Raw genomic sequence first — 20,475 nt, forward strand, 5'->3', positions numbered from 1 at the left:
GATATGGTAATACCGATTTCAGCGCTACTCCTCTCGTCGGGGAGGAGTACAGAAACCGGTTTAAAGAGCCCTTTATATTGATATAAAGGGCCTTGTTGTGTGGACGGGTGCAACGTTAAATTGGTTTAACGCTGCTAAAATCGGTATAAACGCGTAGTGTAGACCAGGCCGGAGAGAAGATAAAATTAGTAAACGTTGATACACCATTTAAGTCTACATTGTGCTTAAACACTGAAATGTACACTGACCAGAGAACATACAGTCTAACTAAGAGGATAAACCACCACAAGTCAGAAGTGCAGGCAAGGGAGGGTGTGGGGATAATCAAAGAGAGGAAAAATCCCACAAGGACTTATCTCCATGAGGAATGTACTGGGAAAGGAAATGGTAAGATTTTAAAACATGTTCCATTAGGGAGGGCATTTATTCTAACTGAATTAGCTTTAACACAAATTTGATTGCTATCTTGCTTGGGATCTCCCTCCATAAAGTCTTTCTAAGTGAATTCATTTTAATTGCCCTTTGCACCACCCTCAAGTAAGAAATCAGGTATGGGATCTCTCCCGGTGCTCTGATATCTGAGACAAAACATCCAGTGAAGAATTAGTCTGGTAGAGCAGAGAACAGTTACGCACTCAACTCCAACTCATGTTTCCTGCAGAAAGTGTTCTGCATCAGGATCTACCTCCCCAAACCCCTCAGACTGACATTTCCCTTCCCCTTCCATACTGAGTTTGGAGACAGGGACCTCACCTTGTGTATGGATGCCCCTAGACTGGCTAGCACAGATAGGATTTCAACATCCACTTTGCGGCTGTAGGTCTGCCCTGTGACAAGATAAGCTCTGGAAATAAAAAGAAAGATAAAGCTCTCCAGACACAAGCACCATTAAAATAGGACTGAGTGGATATGCGCTCTGCAGGGGCACCATGCTGCAGAGCTCTGCCTGGCTAACACCAATGGGTGGTGTAGCAGGGTGCTGGTGCAAAAGCACATAATTACCCCTCCTCAGCCAGCTCCAATCAAGGGAAATAGATTGAGGCTGGTGAAACAGATCTGATGCCTGGCCTGGGGACTGGCTTCACCTGCAGGCCTTACAAGTCAGCAGTTACAAGAGCTGGGAGCCTGAAGAAAAGCCAGCCAGGGAAAGGTCAGACTCCTAGCTGTGGGCTGACTGCAGGAAAAGAGGGAACTAACCCTGTAAGCCTTGTATATAGCTCCCATTGGTGGTGGGAGAACTGTGCACATGTAAACAAAGCCACAGGTGCTACATAACTGAAAGCTGCTCTGGAAGAGGGGCGTGACAGAGAACCTGTCACAGGTGGCTTGACCTGCAATACTTCACTTGACTTCCTGGATTCTCATTCATACTAGTGGGACACTTGATTCATGCTCCTGTGCTCCTTGGGCTGGCATGCAGGCGTGTAAAGACAGGGGAGGAAGAACAGTAGCCCATACACTTTTTTCACCCTGTCAAAGTAAGGGAGAGAAGTAGAAACAGAGACCTAGCTGGGAGGTGGAGTTTCCTTTACAGAGCTACATTGTGGAGTGTGGGTTGGAAAAGAACAGAACCAGGTGAAGGTGCTCTCTAAATGTGAGCCCAGCAGAGGGGAAATTAGTTAGTTGGATAGAAGAACCTGTGCTGCTGTGGACAGCAGGAGGTGTCAGGCTATTAATTCTCCTCAGCATATTTTAGAGTTCAAGGTAAGCAAGCTTTTTACATACCGCTTAAATCCTGCCTTCACAGTCACCAGCCTGTCCAGCTCCTCCACCTCAGGAGAAAAAACAAACAGACAGGAACCTCAGACTGTAGTGACTGAAGTGTCCAACATGCAGGGCTAAGGGATACTGACAAGAGGACAAAAATGTAAAGGCTTCAACTCCCCCTCCCTTCTGAACACACTAAGAGCTCTGCCAGCACACCTCAACCCTGTCCTGAAGCACCCCCACTATTACAATTCTGCTGTCCCAGAGCTCTGCCAAAGAACCTTCATAGTGACCCCCCGTGTCCATGCTTGTTTGACCCTAGACCCTCTCCTCCCTCACAAGTCATCTTCTAAACCCGCTTACTGGGAATTTTGATCACTGGATTCAGGACTCACTTTATCATGATCTCCCTCAAATAGCTGCAAGAAACTGGCCTGGGTGCCAGTAGTGCCTTTCACACCACGAAATCGCAAGTCATCTCGAGCCCGCTCCAGGTTCTGCAGGTCCATGCACAGGTCCTGGATCCACAGGCAGCAGCGTTTCCCCACTGTGGTTAGCTGTGCAGGCCTGAGAGTAAGCAAGGCAGATTGTCATTGTGTCACCACCTGCATACAGACTTGCACAGCCTCGCAAGGAAGGCAGGCACTCAGATACCACTGTAACGAGAACCATCATGACTCTTTCCTTTCGAATCTGAAGGGTCTGAGAGAAGAAATAGTAACTAAGGAGCTGAAAGGCCCAGTTTATGGAGAAGATATTTAAAAGCTAAATATACGGACATCTGGGAGCCACTACGGGAAAGGAGCTGCAAAGCTATGCCACACTATCCCCCACCTCCTGAAAGACACAGCCATCAGTAAGCGAATAGCTTGTTTAAATATAATATTCATCAGATATTATTCCACAGCTCTTTAAATTTAATACCATTATGGATCCTGGTCCACCTCCAGACTTCCTGTAATATCCTAAAAAGCAGAAGCAGTCAGACAGTCCTCTTGCAGCCAAAATGGCTGACCAGGGAGAGGCTACCCTTCTGAGAGGAGATTAAATTATGGACTAGCTAAAACAAATCGATTGAACAGACTATTTTAAGAAACCTATCTGAAGAGACACCTCTACCTTGATATAACACCACCTGACATAACACAAATTCAGATATAACATGGTAAAGCAGTGCTTGGGGGGGCTCTCCAGCGGATTAAATTAAGTGTGATATAATGCAGTTTCACCTATGATGTGGTAAGATTTTTTGTCTCCTGAGGATAGCATTATATCAAGGTAGAGGTGTATAAGTGAGATCAAATATATTACTAACACACATCAAGCTAATTTGCAAAGCTTGGCATTAAGGCTAGAGGAAGCTCGAATCTCCTTGCTAGAAGACACAGTCTGTATTACAACTATAACCCAAAGCAACAGGAAAAAACTATTAACACACTGCATGTCAGGTTAATTATCTCCTCCCTCCCTGGTGTCACTTCTTTGAAGTTCCCTGGTTTCACAGGGAAACAGCTGGGGAGCAAGATGGTGGGAACAAGGATCTCATCTTTGACTGAATTATGCCCCTGCTGGCCCTCCAGCAGGATTCAGGAAGCAGGTGGGTTCCAGCTGCTGCTGTTGGGAAGTTGGAGTGCTACAATAGGGACACACCTGTTTTGCCTGCATCTACCCTACCCCCCTGTCCCTCATGACTCCAGTGCACTGGGGTACACCCACCTTTGAGACCCTGACTCCAAGTAAACAACTTTATCCAGATGCGGGAAATCTTTACACTCATGGATTGGCAAGGCTCAACAGAGACATGTGATTTTGTTTTCTATTAGAGGCACTTTCCACTTTCTATTAGAGGCACCTTTTCCAATCCCCACTTCCCTCAACAATTTTACTTTCTTTCATCCCCGTCTAATTTTCTGTATTTCAGGTTTATAGTAAATCTGGAAATATTCAAACCATTTCCCCTAAACCTACACTTGTGAGAGATTCCAGATCTAAACAATGTAATGAAGATTTCAGTTTAATGATGAATCTTTTCAATTCCCCAACTGTAAAGAAATGTGATCTTCTAAAATGCTATCCAAGAACAGTATTATTGCTAGGTATGATTTACCAAATATTGATGTGTTAGTATGAGTGCCAATTTTTTCAGTAATATTAGTTCAGGTTCTTTTCTTTAGTTTTTATTTTTGGAAAATGAGTTGAAATATATGTTATGCTGATTTACATTGCTGATGTAATAAACTATTGGGCAATGGAATTCACACTATAATCCAACGTGGACAAAGCTCTAGCAGGAAAAGTTTAAGCAGAACTGTCCTGCTAATGAACTCATTTGCAGATAATCCAGATATGTCAGAATATGATTATTTAAACAATTTGTATAACTTTCTTATATATCTACTATAGACTTGATAGGTTTAGATGCTAACCTTCTTCCCCCAGAAACCATGTCCTCCCTTGAGATGAAATATTTCTTCTTTAAAGAGTTAGAGAAAATCCAGTTATATCCTGAGTGTTTTGTTTGTTTGTTTGTTTTTTGTTGGGGGAAGGGAGGGTTAAGTGAGTGACAAGGCCACCCCCTTGTAAATGTCCTGGATTTATTCAAACTGAAACAGGACCTACATTACGTACTTGTTAAGCGAAACTTGGAAAACGCTGATCACTTCATTTCTTTTTCTCAGTTTTTCTAACTTTTAGCTTTCTTGATCTGTCTTACCCTGTCCCTTTCCCATTCCCTTTCACGTCCCCAGTGCGGTGAGGGGGAACTCAGATACAACTTTCCTAGATCTGGAATTAACAGTAGCCCAAGCACTGACACTATTCGGGTCCCTGATAGAGAGATATTTGACCTAAAAGCATTCTTTGTGGCTAATGTTATAGACTGTGTTTCTTGGAACATCAAAAGGGTCAATCATCCATTAAAAAGAAAAAGAATTATCACTAATCCAAAAACAATGAAAGCAGATATTATGTTCCTACAGAAAACCCACCCGAATGGCTTGGGGGCAGAGAAATTTAGGAAAGAATGCATGTTCAACAATTTTTTCTCCACAATCAAAGGTCTAACAATAGTGTTTCACAAAAGACTCAATTTACAAATTCTAGATGTAAGTAAAGATGAGGGAGGTAGATTTTTGGTGGTGAAGGCTATGATCTCTGACTCTCTCTATATACCCTAATTATTGTATGATTATTTATATGGACCAAATAAAGATGATCCAAATGTTTTTTAAAAAGTTTTTTCCAAAATTAATTAATATCCCACTGGAATCAATCTCATAGCAGGAGATTTTAATGAGCTGTCAGACATTTTTTAGATAAGGGAGGCCAGCCCCAGCATATACAATCACATGCTAGAAACATTACAGAAGATTATATGGAAGAATTGGGGTTAAAAACGTATGTTGGTTGCAGAACGCCAAAATGACGGATTTTGCTTATTTTCCCTCCCCACATTCCACATATTCACACACAGATTTCTTAATAATGTCTATGATTTCGGTATACTCACTGCTTAATAACAAAATCAAGTCTATCTTAATCTCTGATCATGCCACTATGGTTACTACAATCTTCCCCTCCCAACACAAACTGGACTTGTAGAAGATGGAGACTGTACTTTTCTCTTTTGAAAGATAAACATTTTCAGAACTATGTCACTGAAAAAAATTTATTCTTCAAAACAAATGATCCACCCTAAGGGATACGCAAAGTTTTTATTAGGGGCAGGATCATTTCCTACTCAGCAGGTAGGAAGAGAGCTAGCCAGGCTTAGATCCTGGAATTAACTGAATGATTTACAGCTATGGAATTAGAATGTGCAAACTACTCCTCTGTAGAACAAATATAAAATTACAGACTTAAAGTTGGCTTAAGTTTGGTTAAAGAAATAAACAACAAGTAAAAGAGAGGCCCTGAAAGTACTGAGTGGTAAGACCAGAGAGGAGTAGGAAGGATGTCTGGTTCAAATAATAATTAATGAGATAAGGAAAAAGTTTCTAAAAAGAAGGCTTCTGCCTGAGAGGGATGACTGCAGTTCATTTTAAATAAGACAAACAAAATTTTCTTGAAAGGAGCCAAGATGGCCCTTCCCACCTCATATACCAGTGTTATCTTAAAAGTAGGGCTGTCAATTAATCAACGTTAACTCACGCGATTAACTCAAAAAATTAATCACGATTAATTGCAGTTTTAATCGTACTGTTAAACAATAGAAATCCAAAAATATTTAATAAATTTCAATTGGTAGTTTTTCTACATTTTCAAATATACTGATTTCATTTACAACACAGAATACAATGCGTACCCTGCTCACTTTCTATTACTTTTTATTACAAATATTTGCACTGTAAAAATGATAGAAAAATAGTATTTTTCAATTCACTTCATTCAAGTACAGTAGTGCAAACTCTATCATGATAATGCAACTTACAAATGTAGATTTTTTTTTTACATAAAATTGCACTCAAAAAACAAAACAATGCAAAACTTCAGAGTCTGTAAGTCCACTCAGTCCTACTTCTTGTTCAGCCAGTCATTAAACAAATTTATTTGTCTACATTTATGGGAGATAATGCTGCCCACTTCTTATTTACATCACCAGAAAGTGAGAACAGGTGTTTGCATGGCACTTTTGTAACCAGCACTGCAAGGTATTTATGTTCCAGATGTGCTAAACATTTATAAACCTCTTCATGCTTCGGCCACCATTCCAGAGGACAGGCCTCCATGCTGATGACGCTGGTTAAACAAATAATGCATTAATTAAATTTATGACTGAACTCCTTGGGGGAGAACTGTATGTCTCTGGCTCTGTTTTACCTGCATTCTGCCATATATTTTGTGTCATACTAGTCTCGGATGATGACCCACCACATTTTAAGAACACTTTTGCAAATTTGACAAAACTCAAAGAAGGTACCAATGTGAGATTTTTAAGGATAGCTGCAGCACTTGACCCAAGGTTTAAGAATCTGAAGTGCCTTCCAAAATCTGAGGGATGAGGTGTGGAGCATGCTTTCAGAAGTCTTAAAAGAGTAATACTCCAATGCAGAAACTACAGAACTCAAACCACCAAAAACAAAAATCAACTTTCTGCTAGTGGTATCTGACTCAGATGATGAAGATGAACACGCGTCCGTCCACGCTGCTTTGGGTTATCATCATCAGCGTGGACACATGTCCTCTGGAACAGTGGATGAAGCATTAAGGGACATGTGAATCTTTAGTGCATCTGGCATGTAAATATCTTGTGACATTGGCTGCAATAATGCCATGCAAACACCTGTTCTCACTTTCAGGTGACCCTGTGAACAAGAAGCAGGCAGCATTATCTCCTGCAAATGTAAACAAACTTGTTTGTATGAGCGATTGGCTGAACAAGCAATAGGACTGTGTGGACTTATAGGTGCTAAAGTTTGACATTGTTTTATTTTTGAATGCAGGTTTTTGTTTTTACATAATTCTACATTTGAAAGTTCATCTTTCATGATAAAGAGATTGCACTACAGTACTTGTATTAGGTGAATTGAAAAATAGTATTTCTTTTTTTTTTTTTACAGTGCAAATATTTGTAGAAAAATATAAAGTGAACTCTATACACTTGGTATTCTGTGTTGTAATTGAAATCAATATATTTGAAAATGTAGAAAACATCCAAAAATATTTAAATAAATTATATTCTATTATTAAACAGTGCAATTAATCACAATTAATTTTTTTAATCGCTTGGCAACTCGAGCATAAAGTAAATAGAATGACTTGAGCACAAGCCACATTTGCTCTTTTTAGACTCAAGCATACCAGGAGTTGCCGGGAGAGAGCAGGGAAAATTCTTACATAGAGATTAAAAGTGAGAGGTCAAAGTCCCAAATAGTATCAATCAAATCAGAGAAAGGACGGGTTATTGCTAATCACGAAGAGATCAATGATCAATTTTTGACATTTCACCAGGTTCTTTACAATAATGATTTACCACCTGACCCAGAAGAACTGAATAATTTTGTTAGAACTCTTAACCTCCCACAAATCTCAGAAGAGCAGCAGGCCAGGCTGGCCTCTCCCTTGCAATCAGAGGAAATAATCAAGGCCAGGAAAGAAATGGGTCTCGGCAAGACTCTGAGCCCTGATTGTCTACTGATAGAATTCGATCAGAGTCTCAAAGAAATTTTGGTCCCTAAGCTGTTCTACATTTACAAAGATGCCTTAAAGAAATGTACATTACACCTCCTACTATGAGGGAACTACTAAATACTGTACTAATTAAACCAGATAAAGAAGCGCAAAAGCTCATCTCTTTAGTCAATACTGATATATAAAAATACTGCCCAAGAGGCTTGAAAAAGTAACTAGTGATAAGGTTCACCCAAAATCAGGTGTGATTTATTAGAAAAGGCATAGTTTAGATAACATATCAGTGATTTATATTATGGCATTCCATCAACACAGTAGAAATTCCCATGCAATCATTTCACTCAATGCAGAGAAAGCCTTTGACAGAATGAACTAGCAATATCTGTTTCTTACCCAGGATAACTTTGGCTTGGGAAATCCTTTATTTGATGGATATAGCTGTTATGTTTCAATCCCAGCTCTCCTACCCTAACCAACAGTGTAGTATTTCCCACTTTTGATCTCTTTCAGGGAAGTAGATAGGGATGCCCTCTTTCCCCACTCCCATTCAATCTAGCATTAGAACCACTTGCAGTACTAATTAGGGAACAACAAGATATTCAAGAGATCAGATCAGGAACTCTGGTGACAAAAATCTTTTTGTATGCAGATGACATCCTCCTACTTATTAAAAACCCAGGTCAATCTATTCCAAATACACCTCTACCTCAATATATTGCTGTCCGCGGGAGCCAAAAAAAAATCTTACTGCATTATAGGTGAAACTGCGTTGTATCAAACTTGCTTTGATCCGCCAGAGTGCACAGCCCTGCCCCCCCCCCGGAGCGCTGCTTTACCGCGTTATATCCAAATTCATGTTATATTGGGTCACATTATATTGGGGTAGAGGTGTACTACAAACAATAGATAACTGTGGCAAGTTCTCTGGCTACAGGATTAATTGGGTAAGTCAGAAGCAATGAAGATCTCATTAGATCTAGCTGGAAGCAGCTCTCCTATAGGGACATTTAGATGGCATCAGACAAACCTCAGATAGCTTGGCATCTTGTTCCCTAAGGAAATTAAAAACATAGTCAAGGTTAACCTAGCCCATTAATCATGCAGTCAGCAAATGATTTAAACAGATGGAAGGCACTATCCCTCTCCCTTTGGGTGGGTGGTGTGGTGTGGGGGGGGAAGGGGGGTGGGGAATGAATGCCCTTCCCAGGATACCTTTTATTCTGAATTCCCCGCTCCCTCCATATTCTTTTTATTTTACTGAAATCAATAACATGTTCAGGTCTTTCTTGTAGGCACTGGTAACAAGCCCAGAACATCCTTACAAAGATTACAGCCCCCTGTCAATACAGGTTGGTTTAGATTTCCCAACTTCACACTCTATGATAAGGCAATAATTTTTAGCCAAGCAGCACAGTGGCTCGTTCTTCGCGCTGTCCAGCCCCAGACTGGCTCCAGCTGGAGGCAGAATTGGTTGCTCCTTTACCCCCTTCCAATGCGATGCACTTGGATTACTACAGATTCCCTAAAAAGCAATTACCAACTGTTGTGGCAGGCAGAAACACCTAGCATGCTATTTTGAAATTTAAAGACCCACCCCCCCTTCTATATACCAAGGCCTCTAGCTGAAATAACTTGAAACTCTGTATAAAAAAGCAATCCCATAATTTGGCCAGATAGGATTAGGAAAGGGAGTTTGATCATCAATCAATACTTTCCTCCATTTTACAATATTAAAAGGAAGTTTCGGTCTAGAGATTAAGACGTGGCAATGTAGCCAACTCAAAAATGCCATCTCCCACGTGTTTGGCCCCAATGCCTGAGCTACCCTGACCCACCTGAACTGCTTTAATTTCTCCAAATATTATCCAGATTGCCAAGACCTATGGCAACACTATATATACATTTGGCTAGTAAATTTGAACTAAACATGGATTCCCTAAAAAAGAAATGGAAGGAGGAACTACACCAATTAGTCTCTGCTAATGGAAACAGAATTTAGCCAGTGCTCTGAACGGCTCTTTGAACCTCCATTTAAGATTAATCCAGCAGAAAATGGTGGGAGCATTGGACCTCTCTCTCACTGTTCAAAACAGGTGCTGCTAAATCTGACAAATGTTGGCACTGTAATGCATCAGATGCTAACTTAACTCATATACTCCAGGAATGCTCCTATCCCTGTATGTTTTAGGAGAACTGAACTGCAGAGTTAATTTTTTCCTATTAAATACAATTGTGTTACAAGCGAAACATGTAGTAGTTCAAAAATGGAAATCCAAAAAGCATTCAATAATTGAAGACTAGAGCACAGACATAATAAGCTTTGCGACCCCCCCAAAAATTGTATACTGTAACAGAAATACCTAAGAAAAAATTCTCAGATATGGGATGCTTTCCTGTATCTGAATGATCCTATTAAGTACATGGGCCCCCTCCTCACCATCTCTATCCCCTTCTTCCGAATTTTGATTCTATTCTTTACCTTATTTTAATAATTTTACTTTTAACTAGTTGGATTTTTATAAACAAAGTTGTTTTTGTAAATTGTGTAATACAAATTATTAATAATTTAATTGTTCAGATAATATACAATTAAATATTTCAGGTAATAGTTAAGATTAGGTAGCAAATGGTTAATATATTATGACAAGTTATTTTTATAGTATGTTTTTCTGTGTGTGGATATTTTTAAAATTTAATAAACAGTTAATAGAAAACTTAAAATGTACATCTTGACTAAGTGACAACTAAGAATATGATCACTGCCAACAAGAATTTGAAGGAAGCAGACAGCAAGGAAGAAGAATAGTTCACTGTAAGCACAAGAGGGTATGAATTGGATTAATTGAATTCAACTGACCCAAGAGGAAATTCAGGATGGCTATCAGGAGATATTTCCTAACTGCAAGGCCTATTAGATCACTCTTTGGAAATTACTGAAACTCCACTGCTTGTGACATTTAAAACTAGCCAAGTTAGTGGTATGGAGAATAAACGGTATGGAGAAATCTTGCATTAGCTGAGGAAGAGGGCAGACAAGATGTAACTTAATAGGTTTCCTCCTCAGCCCTCCCAAGAATCTTCTCAGTTCCATGATTCTGTCTTCCATTCACAATAAGTTACTTGAACACAGAAATTTGATCTACTTTTAAATACTGTTGTACTGATGGTGATATATACTTAAGTCCACCTATCCAGTGAATTCTTAATTTCTTGTGACAATTTCCAGAAGATTTAAAAAAAAAAAATTGAGTGCTCCCCCTGCTGGATCTGTGGCAATGGTTCAGTAACTATGCCCAGAACTATGCTTGATATCAACACCACAAACACAACTTAAGCAGAACAAAACCAAGAGACTGGGGGTTGATAGGAGAGGGGGATGAAGTCACACTGGCACTTTCCTAGTTCTGATGTTCAAGGACAGCGATGACATACAGGCTACTGCAGAGCTCAGTGATCTTCCAAACAGAGCAATTAGATGATTAGCTTCTTTTAATCAAGAAGAGTTAGGGTACACACAAAATTTGGGTTGGAATGGATTATCATGATTAAATACTTGTTTAATGTGTATATAAAAACACACATCTATCTCTGAGCACATATGCAATACTTAAGTGATCCACATCTCTTGTTAACTAGCGCTAACATTAAGACTCCCATGAAATAAGCTAAGTATATGCATCCTTCAGTCACATTTTTTCCAGGCAACGGCTCTTTCACAACAGCTTGGGAAAAAAAAAAAAAAAAAAAAAAAATCAAAGTTTTAGATCTGTCATAATCAAGAACAAAAATAGAGCTCAGTCTGAAAAGATCAGATTTCCTATTGCAGCATCTGAGACATATCTTCAATCACCCATTTCCTCAGCAGCAGTAAAGAACACACAACTTTTTGTGTTCCTCTGACAACACGCGAGGCAGAAAGAGGCGGCACTAGGATTTTAGTTAAATAAATTCTGCTGACTGGCCTCATTGGCTTGTTTATTTCCATCTATGTACCCTGACTGAGACTTGGTGTAAGAGGTTCTCCTCAGGGCATCCTAAACCTCTCCCTTACTGAGGCAGAGAAATAACACAATGGCAGTTTAAACTGTGTGAGCTCCCGCCCACACCAGTCTGCCCCCCTCACCAGCAGACTCCAGGAGATGCTGCCAGTCTTAATCTCTTCGCAGTAACATTCAGTAAACCCCAGTTCCCCAGAGATCTGTCCCTGCAGTGTCCAGTCCATTCTCACTAGTCACTCACAGAAACGATTTAATTTGCTTCCTTCAAAGAGATAGCTTACACACTAGCACTCACCAAACACACACTCTTTACCTTAATATGACAGCACTGAGATATTCTTAGTTTTACTATAAACTAAGTTTATTAAAAAAATAGAACAGAGATTTAAGTGATACTAAGCAGAGAAAACAAGGAAATGGTTACAAACAAAACAAAACATGCTTTTCAGTTCCCAAGACTCAATTTTAGCAAGCTATAATCTTTGTCTAAACAGCTCTCTCACTTACATCAAGCTACCAGCATCACCAGCCCTTTCGGCAGGAGGAAGCAAAGTTAACAGAATCAGAGACTGTTATCTCCTTTGTTCCCTATTGATGGATAAATGTCTTTTTCCTCTCCTTATATTTCCCAGTCTATAGTTGTTGCCTGAAGAGCCAAGAAACCTTCCAGGGGGTTCAGACTCATGTGTCCCTTGATGTGCTCACCACACTGTGTCCACCACCACTTGTTAGCTTGATTGCTTTGTTTACCTTATATTAAATATACTTGCTTTGTCATCCGCCTGTAATCAAGCCAGGCAGAACCACATTCCTTTGTCTAAGGCAAGTTTGTTTATTTACTGCTTCCAAAACATATTTCAATAACTTATTTCCAGCATACATACATAAATCTATGCACAAACCGTACCTACGTTGCACAATTATATTCATGACCAAGGTGTCACCAGTTTTTATGATACCTTAAAAGACACTGTGGCTAAATATTCTGACCACAGTGTGTTGAGTGTGTCCTTTGTCAGTTAGCATAAAGGGGCTCTTAGGGTCACACTTGGATCGATGCTTTCTTCACTCTTCTTCAGGAGTGATTTCCTATGCAACAAAGACATTAGATCTGGGTACCAAGTGTCATAACCTTCCCAGTCTCAGCTGTCCCACACCACTTTCACTAGTGGAAAAATAAGATTTAAATCAAGGTCCATAGTGTAAAGTCCTGAGAGTTAACAAATGCCATCCCTGGCAGCAGCAGATTAACCCACATCTCCAGAAACATTCTTGTCCAGGTCTTGATTCCTTTTCAATGAACCATATTCTCAAGAGCAACAGAGAGACACTGCCATTATAGAACAAACTAGTTTCCTGACCATAGCCAATGACAGATGTACCAGAGAAAAGGGATAAGCCTTCCATGATACAGAATGTTGTGCAAACTTATAACGTGGGAGAAATATTTCCTGATTCCTGCTAGTGATCTCTTTATGCCCTAAAACAGGGTGCACTGACTTAAATCAGCAATTTAAGTCACCAAGTAGAAAGCCTCAATTTAAATTATCAACTTTAATCAACTTTTTCGCTTGTACTTCTGTTATTTTCTAAAGAAAGGTGCATTCTCACTGGATGATATAACTATTAAAACATGTTGATTTACAACTAAATAGAGCCTTTACACTATGTTCAGTACTCTTTTTGCTACTTAGGAGTGTACACTATAACTATATATGTTTATTCAAGCAAAAAAAAAATTTTCAGATTCTTATAAATTTTTAGTACATTAGAAAATAGTAAATGATATATTGCTTATTTACTAGATGCTTGACTTCTTGCTCATGATTTGTGTTAAGCTGCATTAGGATGGTAACTGGTTTAATTAAACAAACAGCATACAAAATTTAAATAAATAAAACTTTAAACGTTTTGAATACATAAACTTCTCTTATTACAACCAAATGAGGTATTAAAGGAATAGAGGGATTAATTGTAGCCAGTGAATTAAGATGAGTATTTCAAGTCAGCCTGGGAAAGTTTTCACATATACCGAAGTATAAACGACTGGAGCTTAAATTACTTCTCGCCTTAGGCCTTGTCTACACTACACAGTTTTGTTGAGAAAAGTCAGCTTTTGTTGACAAAACAGTGGATGTGTACACACCAAAATGCTCCTCCCACCAATGTAACTCCCCTGCTATGCTGACATAATAAAACCACCTCAACTAGAGGCTTATGTAGACGTAGTTAAGTTGGTGTAGTTAAGGTGATGCAGTGTCTGCATTCCTTTGACAGTTAACAGCTGATCTTTCTTGTCAATTTCACTCCGGAGCCCCAGGCGGCTTTCCCCCTGCTCCCAGCAGGGAATGGGGAGGTGAGAAGTTCCCAGCAGCTTCCCTTCCATTCCTGGTGAGGAACGGGGAGGCGGCAGCCTGTCTGTAGCCTGTGGGGTAGCCAAGCTCCCTGCACAGAGCTGCCAGTGGAGATGAAAGACCAGGCTCTCAGATCCTCACACTGCCCCTCTTATGTCAGTGGAAGTGCGCCTGTGAAGACGCGCACCACCGATCCAGGAAGGGTAGTGTGGACATCAGCCATCACAGTAATTAATGCGGTGGCCGTACGTCAACCTAGTATAGGTCGACTTATCTTTGTAGTGTAGACATAGCCTAAGTCTCTTGAAAATGAGACAATCTGCTAAGTCCTTTAAACTTTTTTTTAAAACTAGTAAATTTTATGCCCTCCCTCCTCATTTTTATTCCTAGACAGGAGGAGAAAGACCATTTTTTTCTGCTTTTTCAACTCCCAATCAATTTCAACTTTGAATGAATCAGTCCAAATGCAGAACATATTCTCTCTGTGCCTGCAAAAGAGGCTACTGGTGTCAAAAGCTGGTTTAGCACTCCAGCAAACTCTGGTTCCAGGTGCTTAGCTAGTGTCTCCCACCAGTTCAGTTGTGACTTTCTTTAAAACATCATCAAACGTGTAGTGCTTGAATGGTTCACTTCCAGCCCTGAAATTTATTATGGTTGGCAAGATTGATCGGTGATTATTCAATGCTCATGTCACAGCAGCAGCATCTTCTTCAACAGTTTGGCATCTACTTGGTACTTTTGGTGAGAATACTGGCAAGAAAATGAGGTAGAGTAAATGCTTGATTCATCCAATTATTTATCGCCTAAAATTTAATTTTGGTGCTGGGTATTTCTTTTTTCAATATCTCAAAGTTCTTTCTAATTTTAACAGCATTAGCAATTCAGCAGCAATCTTTCTGTAGTTTGTCCAAGGCTATGAAAATAGGTTTCAGTATATTTATCATATCTTCTACATTTCCTTTTAGTCCGATGTTGAATACTCTGGCTGTGAGAGTTCCATTTATTTTGTCTCCATTTTCTTCACAAATTATCTTCAGAATAGGCTAGTTCTAAATAAACAGCTCAAAACAGTCAACCATTGACTTCCATCATACATCTTGAGGGAGAATTAGTTTAAATGCTTCTATTCTCTTCAGTGAAGCTGGAGGAAAGTGGTTGTTATGGAAGCATTTTGCAACTTTAACTACTTTTTCCTTTATTCCTGCAGTTGTACTCAACTCTTTAGCTAAAAGATGCATCAAAAGAGCACTGGACACCTATATGTTATAAGTTTCAGATTCCAATCACTATCTTCTAGATTCCTTCTCATCTTTGCTACATTTGCCTCATTGCCTGTGATAAAGCTACATACCTGACAGTTGAATTTTTGTTCAAAGTTTGTTATACTGCCAGTTCTTTTAAGTATTGTGCTGCATGGGCATTTCCTGTTGTAACAATTGTTTCTCTAAGAGACAACCTCATCTCTGTTATCATACAAGCACATATTATTGGAGCACTGTGAATGCTGTTCCACACATCAGGACTCAGATTAACGAATTTCCCCATCAATGTGTTTTGCACACTGTTCAATTTCCTTCTCACAACAATGTTTCAGCAATGTCTGCTCTATAGATGGATTGTTCCATATTTATAATGATTGAACCACATCAATGAAATATTTGTTCTGAACAAGAAAGGGAGAACTGTGCAGTTTTCCTGGAATTTGCTGGTCCTGATTGCAATTCATGCCTTTCTTAACTGGATTATGATGAAGAAAACGTGTTTTGATGCAGTTAATTTACCGTCTGAATTATGTTTAGTTGCAGTATTGCTGGTGGTATCAGCAGATGACTCTGACCTTGTGGACATTGCAGATGATGGACATTCATAACTCCTTTTATGTCTAAGCAGGGACCCTGCAACAAAAGGTAAAGAAGTCCCCCTCAGACACTGGTTATTACTCAGGGCACTGCTTTAAAAAGATTGTAAATGAAAGATTTTCACCTATTGCAGCTGACTGTACCACTGTTTAAATGGTATTTATTTCTAAACTCAGTTTTATAGGGCAAACAATTAGTAAATTATAAGGATAATCTTAATCTATTTAAACCCTTATCTCTAGCAACATAACAAACAACTTGGGGAAAAAACATTTTAAATGTTAAAATTCATAAATGCCTAATAAAACTTTACTTTTAAAGAGGAAATCTTCACCTATGATATTTGATTATACGGAGCAATAAAAATCATTTCTAAAGTCCAGTAGTAATAGTAAAAATGTAATTGACAAACACTCCCACAACAAAATAACATATCAATTACATTTTGAACAAACATTTTGAAATTCATAAGTAATCCACCAAAACCACAAATTTATGACAATCTAAATTATCATTATTAGCACAGAAAGACATGGAAGGCAGCCCATAAAAATGGTGCAAAAATAAGTTTACTAACCAGCTGATCCAGACTGTTCAGGCACATCATCTTCAAATCACTGTCTTCTGAGAAGCAATTTTCATAATGTTGTTTCATTCTGGCAACCCAGGCCTTGCATCTCTGTTTCACCATTCACAGTTGCCATGAGTTACTTTTTTACCCAGAGGTACAGGAATTTCTTGAATATATTCCCAAACATGTTCTTTTTCACAACTTGCAGCCATGGCAGCTTTTTCCCCTCCAGTTCCTAGGTGTTGAAATCAACACTAGAAGCTACATTCTAAAGAATGTTGCCCCTTCTTCCCAGTGTCCTGATTTGACAAGTGTTGCACCTTTCTGGCTGCATATCTGCTCCTTCTCTCTCGTTACATATCTCTCCTACCGCACTCCTACCCCAGAAAAACAGAAGAACTAACAATCCAAGACTTCCAGTAACATAACACATGTGCCTGTTGTACTGCAGTATTTCATTTGTTTAGAGAGAGAGAGGGAGGCAGTTGAGAAGTTAATGGATTTCTGTTTGTATCTGTCCATGTGCACATGTAGGAAGAGAGAGCAAGGCCATTTATCTGAAGTGCCCAAAATCATCCAGAAGCAAGGGCTGGTAGTTATTGGGCAGATCAGTGTTTCTCCATGAGCTGGTGGTTGGAGTATAAATATTCATAGTTTGAGAAAAGAGCCAGAGTTCAGGTCGGGAGAAGCTATAAAGTAGGAGCTTGAAACCACCCAGATGGGTTCAGTGGATGAGCCTGATGAGATACATGATGGTGTCTCCTGGAGCCAGTAGCACAGCCCCCAGATCACCCACAGGATCAAGCCCTTAATACACTACATGTACAGTACATGACCTACTTTGCCATAGTTATTAAAACCTCAAAAGTTATATCTCCCTCCCGATTCTTTCCTTATACAGAGAAGCAGTCTTTAACTCAAAAGTTTTTGATAGAAGCTCATGGATTCAGCATATTAAATCTTTTATATTAAAAATAATGTAAACAAAAATCAAAAAGTTACTATTTAAATTTAAAAAACATTTTAAAAAAATTCAGATTCATAGACTCTAGGACTGGAAGGGACCTCGAGAGGTCATCGAGTCCAGTTCCCTGCCCTCATGGCAGGACCAAATATTGTCTAGACCATCCCTGATAGACATTTATCTAACCTACTCTTAAATATCTCCAGAGATGGAGATTCCACAACTTCCCTATGCAATTTATTCCAGTGTTTAACTACCCTGACAGTTAGGAACTTTTTCCTAATGTCCAACCTAAATCTCCCTTGCTGCAGTTTAAGCCCATTGCTTCTTGTTCTATCATTAGAGGCTAAGGTGAACAAGTTTTCTCCCTCCTCCTGATGACACCACCCTGCCTTGAAACATGAGAACTGACAGGTCTTGCAGTTATAACTACAGAAGCCAGCCTCATTCATATGATGTCCACTCTACATTAAGGAATTGAACAGCTGCCAGCAATAGGTTTTTCTGAACTGCTGTTGAAAACAGATTAAGTGACAGTATAGACAGAAAAGGTCACAGGAACTTAGCATCCAAGCACAAGTTTGGTATAAGACCCAACCATGCTTTCTGTAACAGTGGTTTTGTACCATTTACATTAGCAGTTACATTGTTACATTGTTTTTAGCACAGGTTCAAAGGGAGCAATTGCTGACAGATGCGGTTCAGTTGCCTAGTGTAAAGGGAGACTTAAGCATTTATCCCTTTTTTCAAACTCACTGCTGCTGGATCTTGAGACATAGGATAGTGAGCTCAACTGATCAGAAGGGGAGAAAATGTGAGATAAGAGCTACCAGCAGCAGCACCCTCCATCTGATAAGTAGACTCTGAAATTAAAGGAAAAGCTCTTGGGCTACTTACTGGTAGTGAGTGAAACCCAGGGTAGGTAAGTCAGCGTACTGCTCAGCAAAATCAGCCAGCCGGCTAATCACTGTGGCGAGCTGATGAGAGTGGGGGATGGGAGAAAACAGGCAGTCAGAAAAGGAATTGCAGTGTAGAGAGAAGTTACAAGCTAACCTTGAACGGTCTTGGTATAGTGCTGACACACGCTTAAGCATGATAGCAGTGGGAAATGGATTTAAAAGCATGTAACACCTTAACTGGATCAATTTCTACAGCCACTAGGAGGCTTCATGTTTATTCGTCACTTAAGGTTGTATGCACAAGTTTTGCTCCCTATAAAACTTAGACACACAGGAATGGTCACACCAGATCGGATCACCAGCCAGTCTAGTCTGTTTACCACCTCCACTAGCACTTGCTGGGTGAGTAGTTAACCATTTAGTTCTCTCCTTTCAGGACTGGGACAAGTAAAACAAAGCCACTTCTGGCACAACAGACCCTCCCACTTCCCATACAGCCCCTCAGGAAGCAAGAGGCCTTGGGGTAAGCTGGGGAGATGCAAGAGATCACGTGGAGTTCAGGACTGCTCACCCACTCTACAGTAGTCAGCCACTTTATCCTGGGTATCCAGGTCCCAGAGGAACTCCACTTCACCAGCACTTAGGGTGACCAGATGTCCCGATTTTATAGGGACAGTCCTGATTTTTGGGTCTTTTTCTTATATAGGTTCTTATTACCCCCAACCCCCTGTCCAGATTTTTCACACTTGCTGTGTGGTCACCCTACCAGCATCGACCCAGAGACCAACTAAGATAAACATCATTCACCCAGAGGCCAACAGCTGTGTCCACCTCCAAGATGCTGTACACACGACCTCTCTCTCACCTTGGGTAGCAGCAGGTTGAACCCATCGCGGAGAACAATCAGGTCCTGGAAGAAACGAGTAAATAAATTCCAGTTCAACTCTGCTTGAGAACCATCTGCTCACTCCCCTCTCTCATTTGTGGGAGGGAGAGGTTCTAGCCTCTCTGAACACACAGCTGCCATGGATAATTAAACTGCTCTTCCCTCCCAAGGAAACTCTAAGAAAGAGCCTCTCCATTTCTCATCCTAAAATTCTCTTTCCTGAATCAAAATGCTGTATCAGGGGGACCTTCTTTAAGCCAAGGAGAACTGGGTATTTGTCAGGGCCCATCAATGTCATTGATTCTATATCAGCCAGAAGGGGTCCTGAAGAGCAACATGAATCCTGTTCAAACCCTCTTAGGTGGAAATCATGCTTCTGTAGAGTTCCCAGTGCCCCAAGGGGATGGGACTAAATCCTAATAGTCCCACATGGAAGTGCAGGCACTGCTTGCCACAGATCTATAGGACTGTTTCAAGACTTCACTTCAAAAAGGCTGGCTGGCCTGGTAGAGCTTTCCTTTACCCCTTTCTGGTGCAATCAAATATAGCTAAGTCCAAATGGCATGGGAAAAGCAGCTGTTAAGCTGCTGAAGTCCAGGCAAAATGCAGGACTGCCACAGGAGAAGTGCAAAAGTACACTACCAGGTCTCGTCGAACAAAAGGAACAACAGTGGGCATGATGAGTTTGGGAGGGGTTGGGGAAGACAGCAACATGCTGGGGAATAACGCTATTTTGTATCAGTTTTGTGCAGGCCACCCCCCAACCCTTGACAGAAGCAAATACTGAAGAGCAGGACACTGTGTGTGTGTGGGTGGGGGGGGGGTATACAAGATTCTTATCCATTCTATTGACCCTGAATAGCTTTTCTCCTACTGAAACAATCCAAATTTTCCATACAACAATTGAAAACTCATGATCTGCATGTGTCAAAAGTGGCCTTGATTTCTCAAATCAGTGAACTGGTGACCAACTGGCATGACCAACAGGTCACGCAGACTTTTTTTCTTTGCGCAACTCACATGATTGTGAGTTTCCCTAGTTTAATGCAACAGATGACACACAAGCGGGGCTTAGTAAGTGCTGCTGTTTGAGGATGGATCTTGCTTC

General features: G+C 40.1%; 1 protein-coding gene across 3 annotated transcripts in view; it reads right to left on the bottom strand.

Annotated features, from left to right (window-relative positions):
• The window catches only part of ADSL (adenylosuccinate lyase), a 45,117-nt gene that overhangs the window by 8,668 nt on the left and 15,974 nt on the right, over positions 1–20,475 (bottom strand). For all 3 annotated transcript variants that reach the window (XM_032787862.2, XM_032787852.2, XM_032787870.2), the window contains exons 3-7: positions 19,347–19,391; positions 18,480–18,559; positions 2,103–2,274; positions 1,726–1,772; positions 754–844 (exon numbers count right to left, since the gene is read on the bottom strand). In XM_032787862.2, the coding sequence (XP_032643753.1) occupies positions 754–844; positions 1,726–1,772; positions 2,103–2,274; positions 18,480–18,559; positions 19,347–19,391 (435 nt within the window). The remainder of the gene's footprint in view (positions 1–753; positions 845–1,725; positions 1,773–2,102; positions 2,275–18,479; positions 18,560–19,346; positions 19,392–20,475) is intronic.

This window comes from Chelonoidis abingdonii, chromosome 1 (assembly GCF_003597395.2).
Source record: "Chelonoidis abingdonii isolate Lonesome George chromosome 1, CheloAbing_2.0, whole genome shotgun sequence".
In the NCBI taxonomy this organism is placed as follows: domain Eukaryota; kingdom Metazoa; phylum Chordata; order Testudines; family Testudinidae; genus Chelonoidis; species Chelonoidis abingdonii.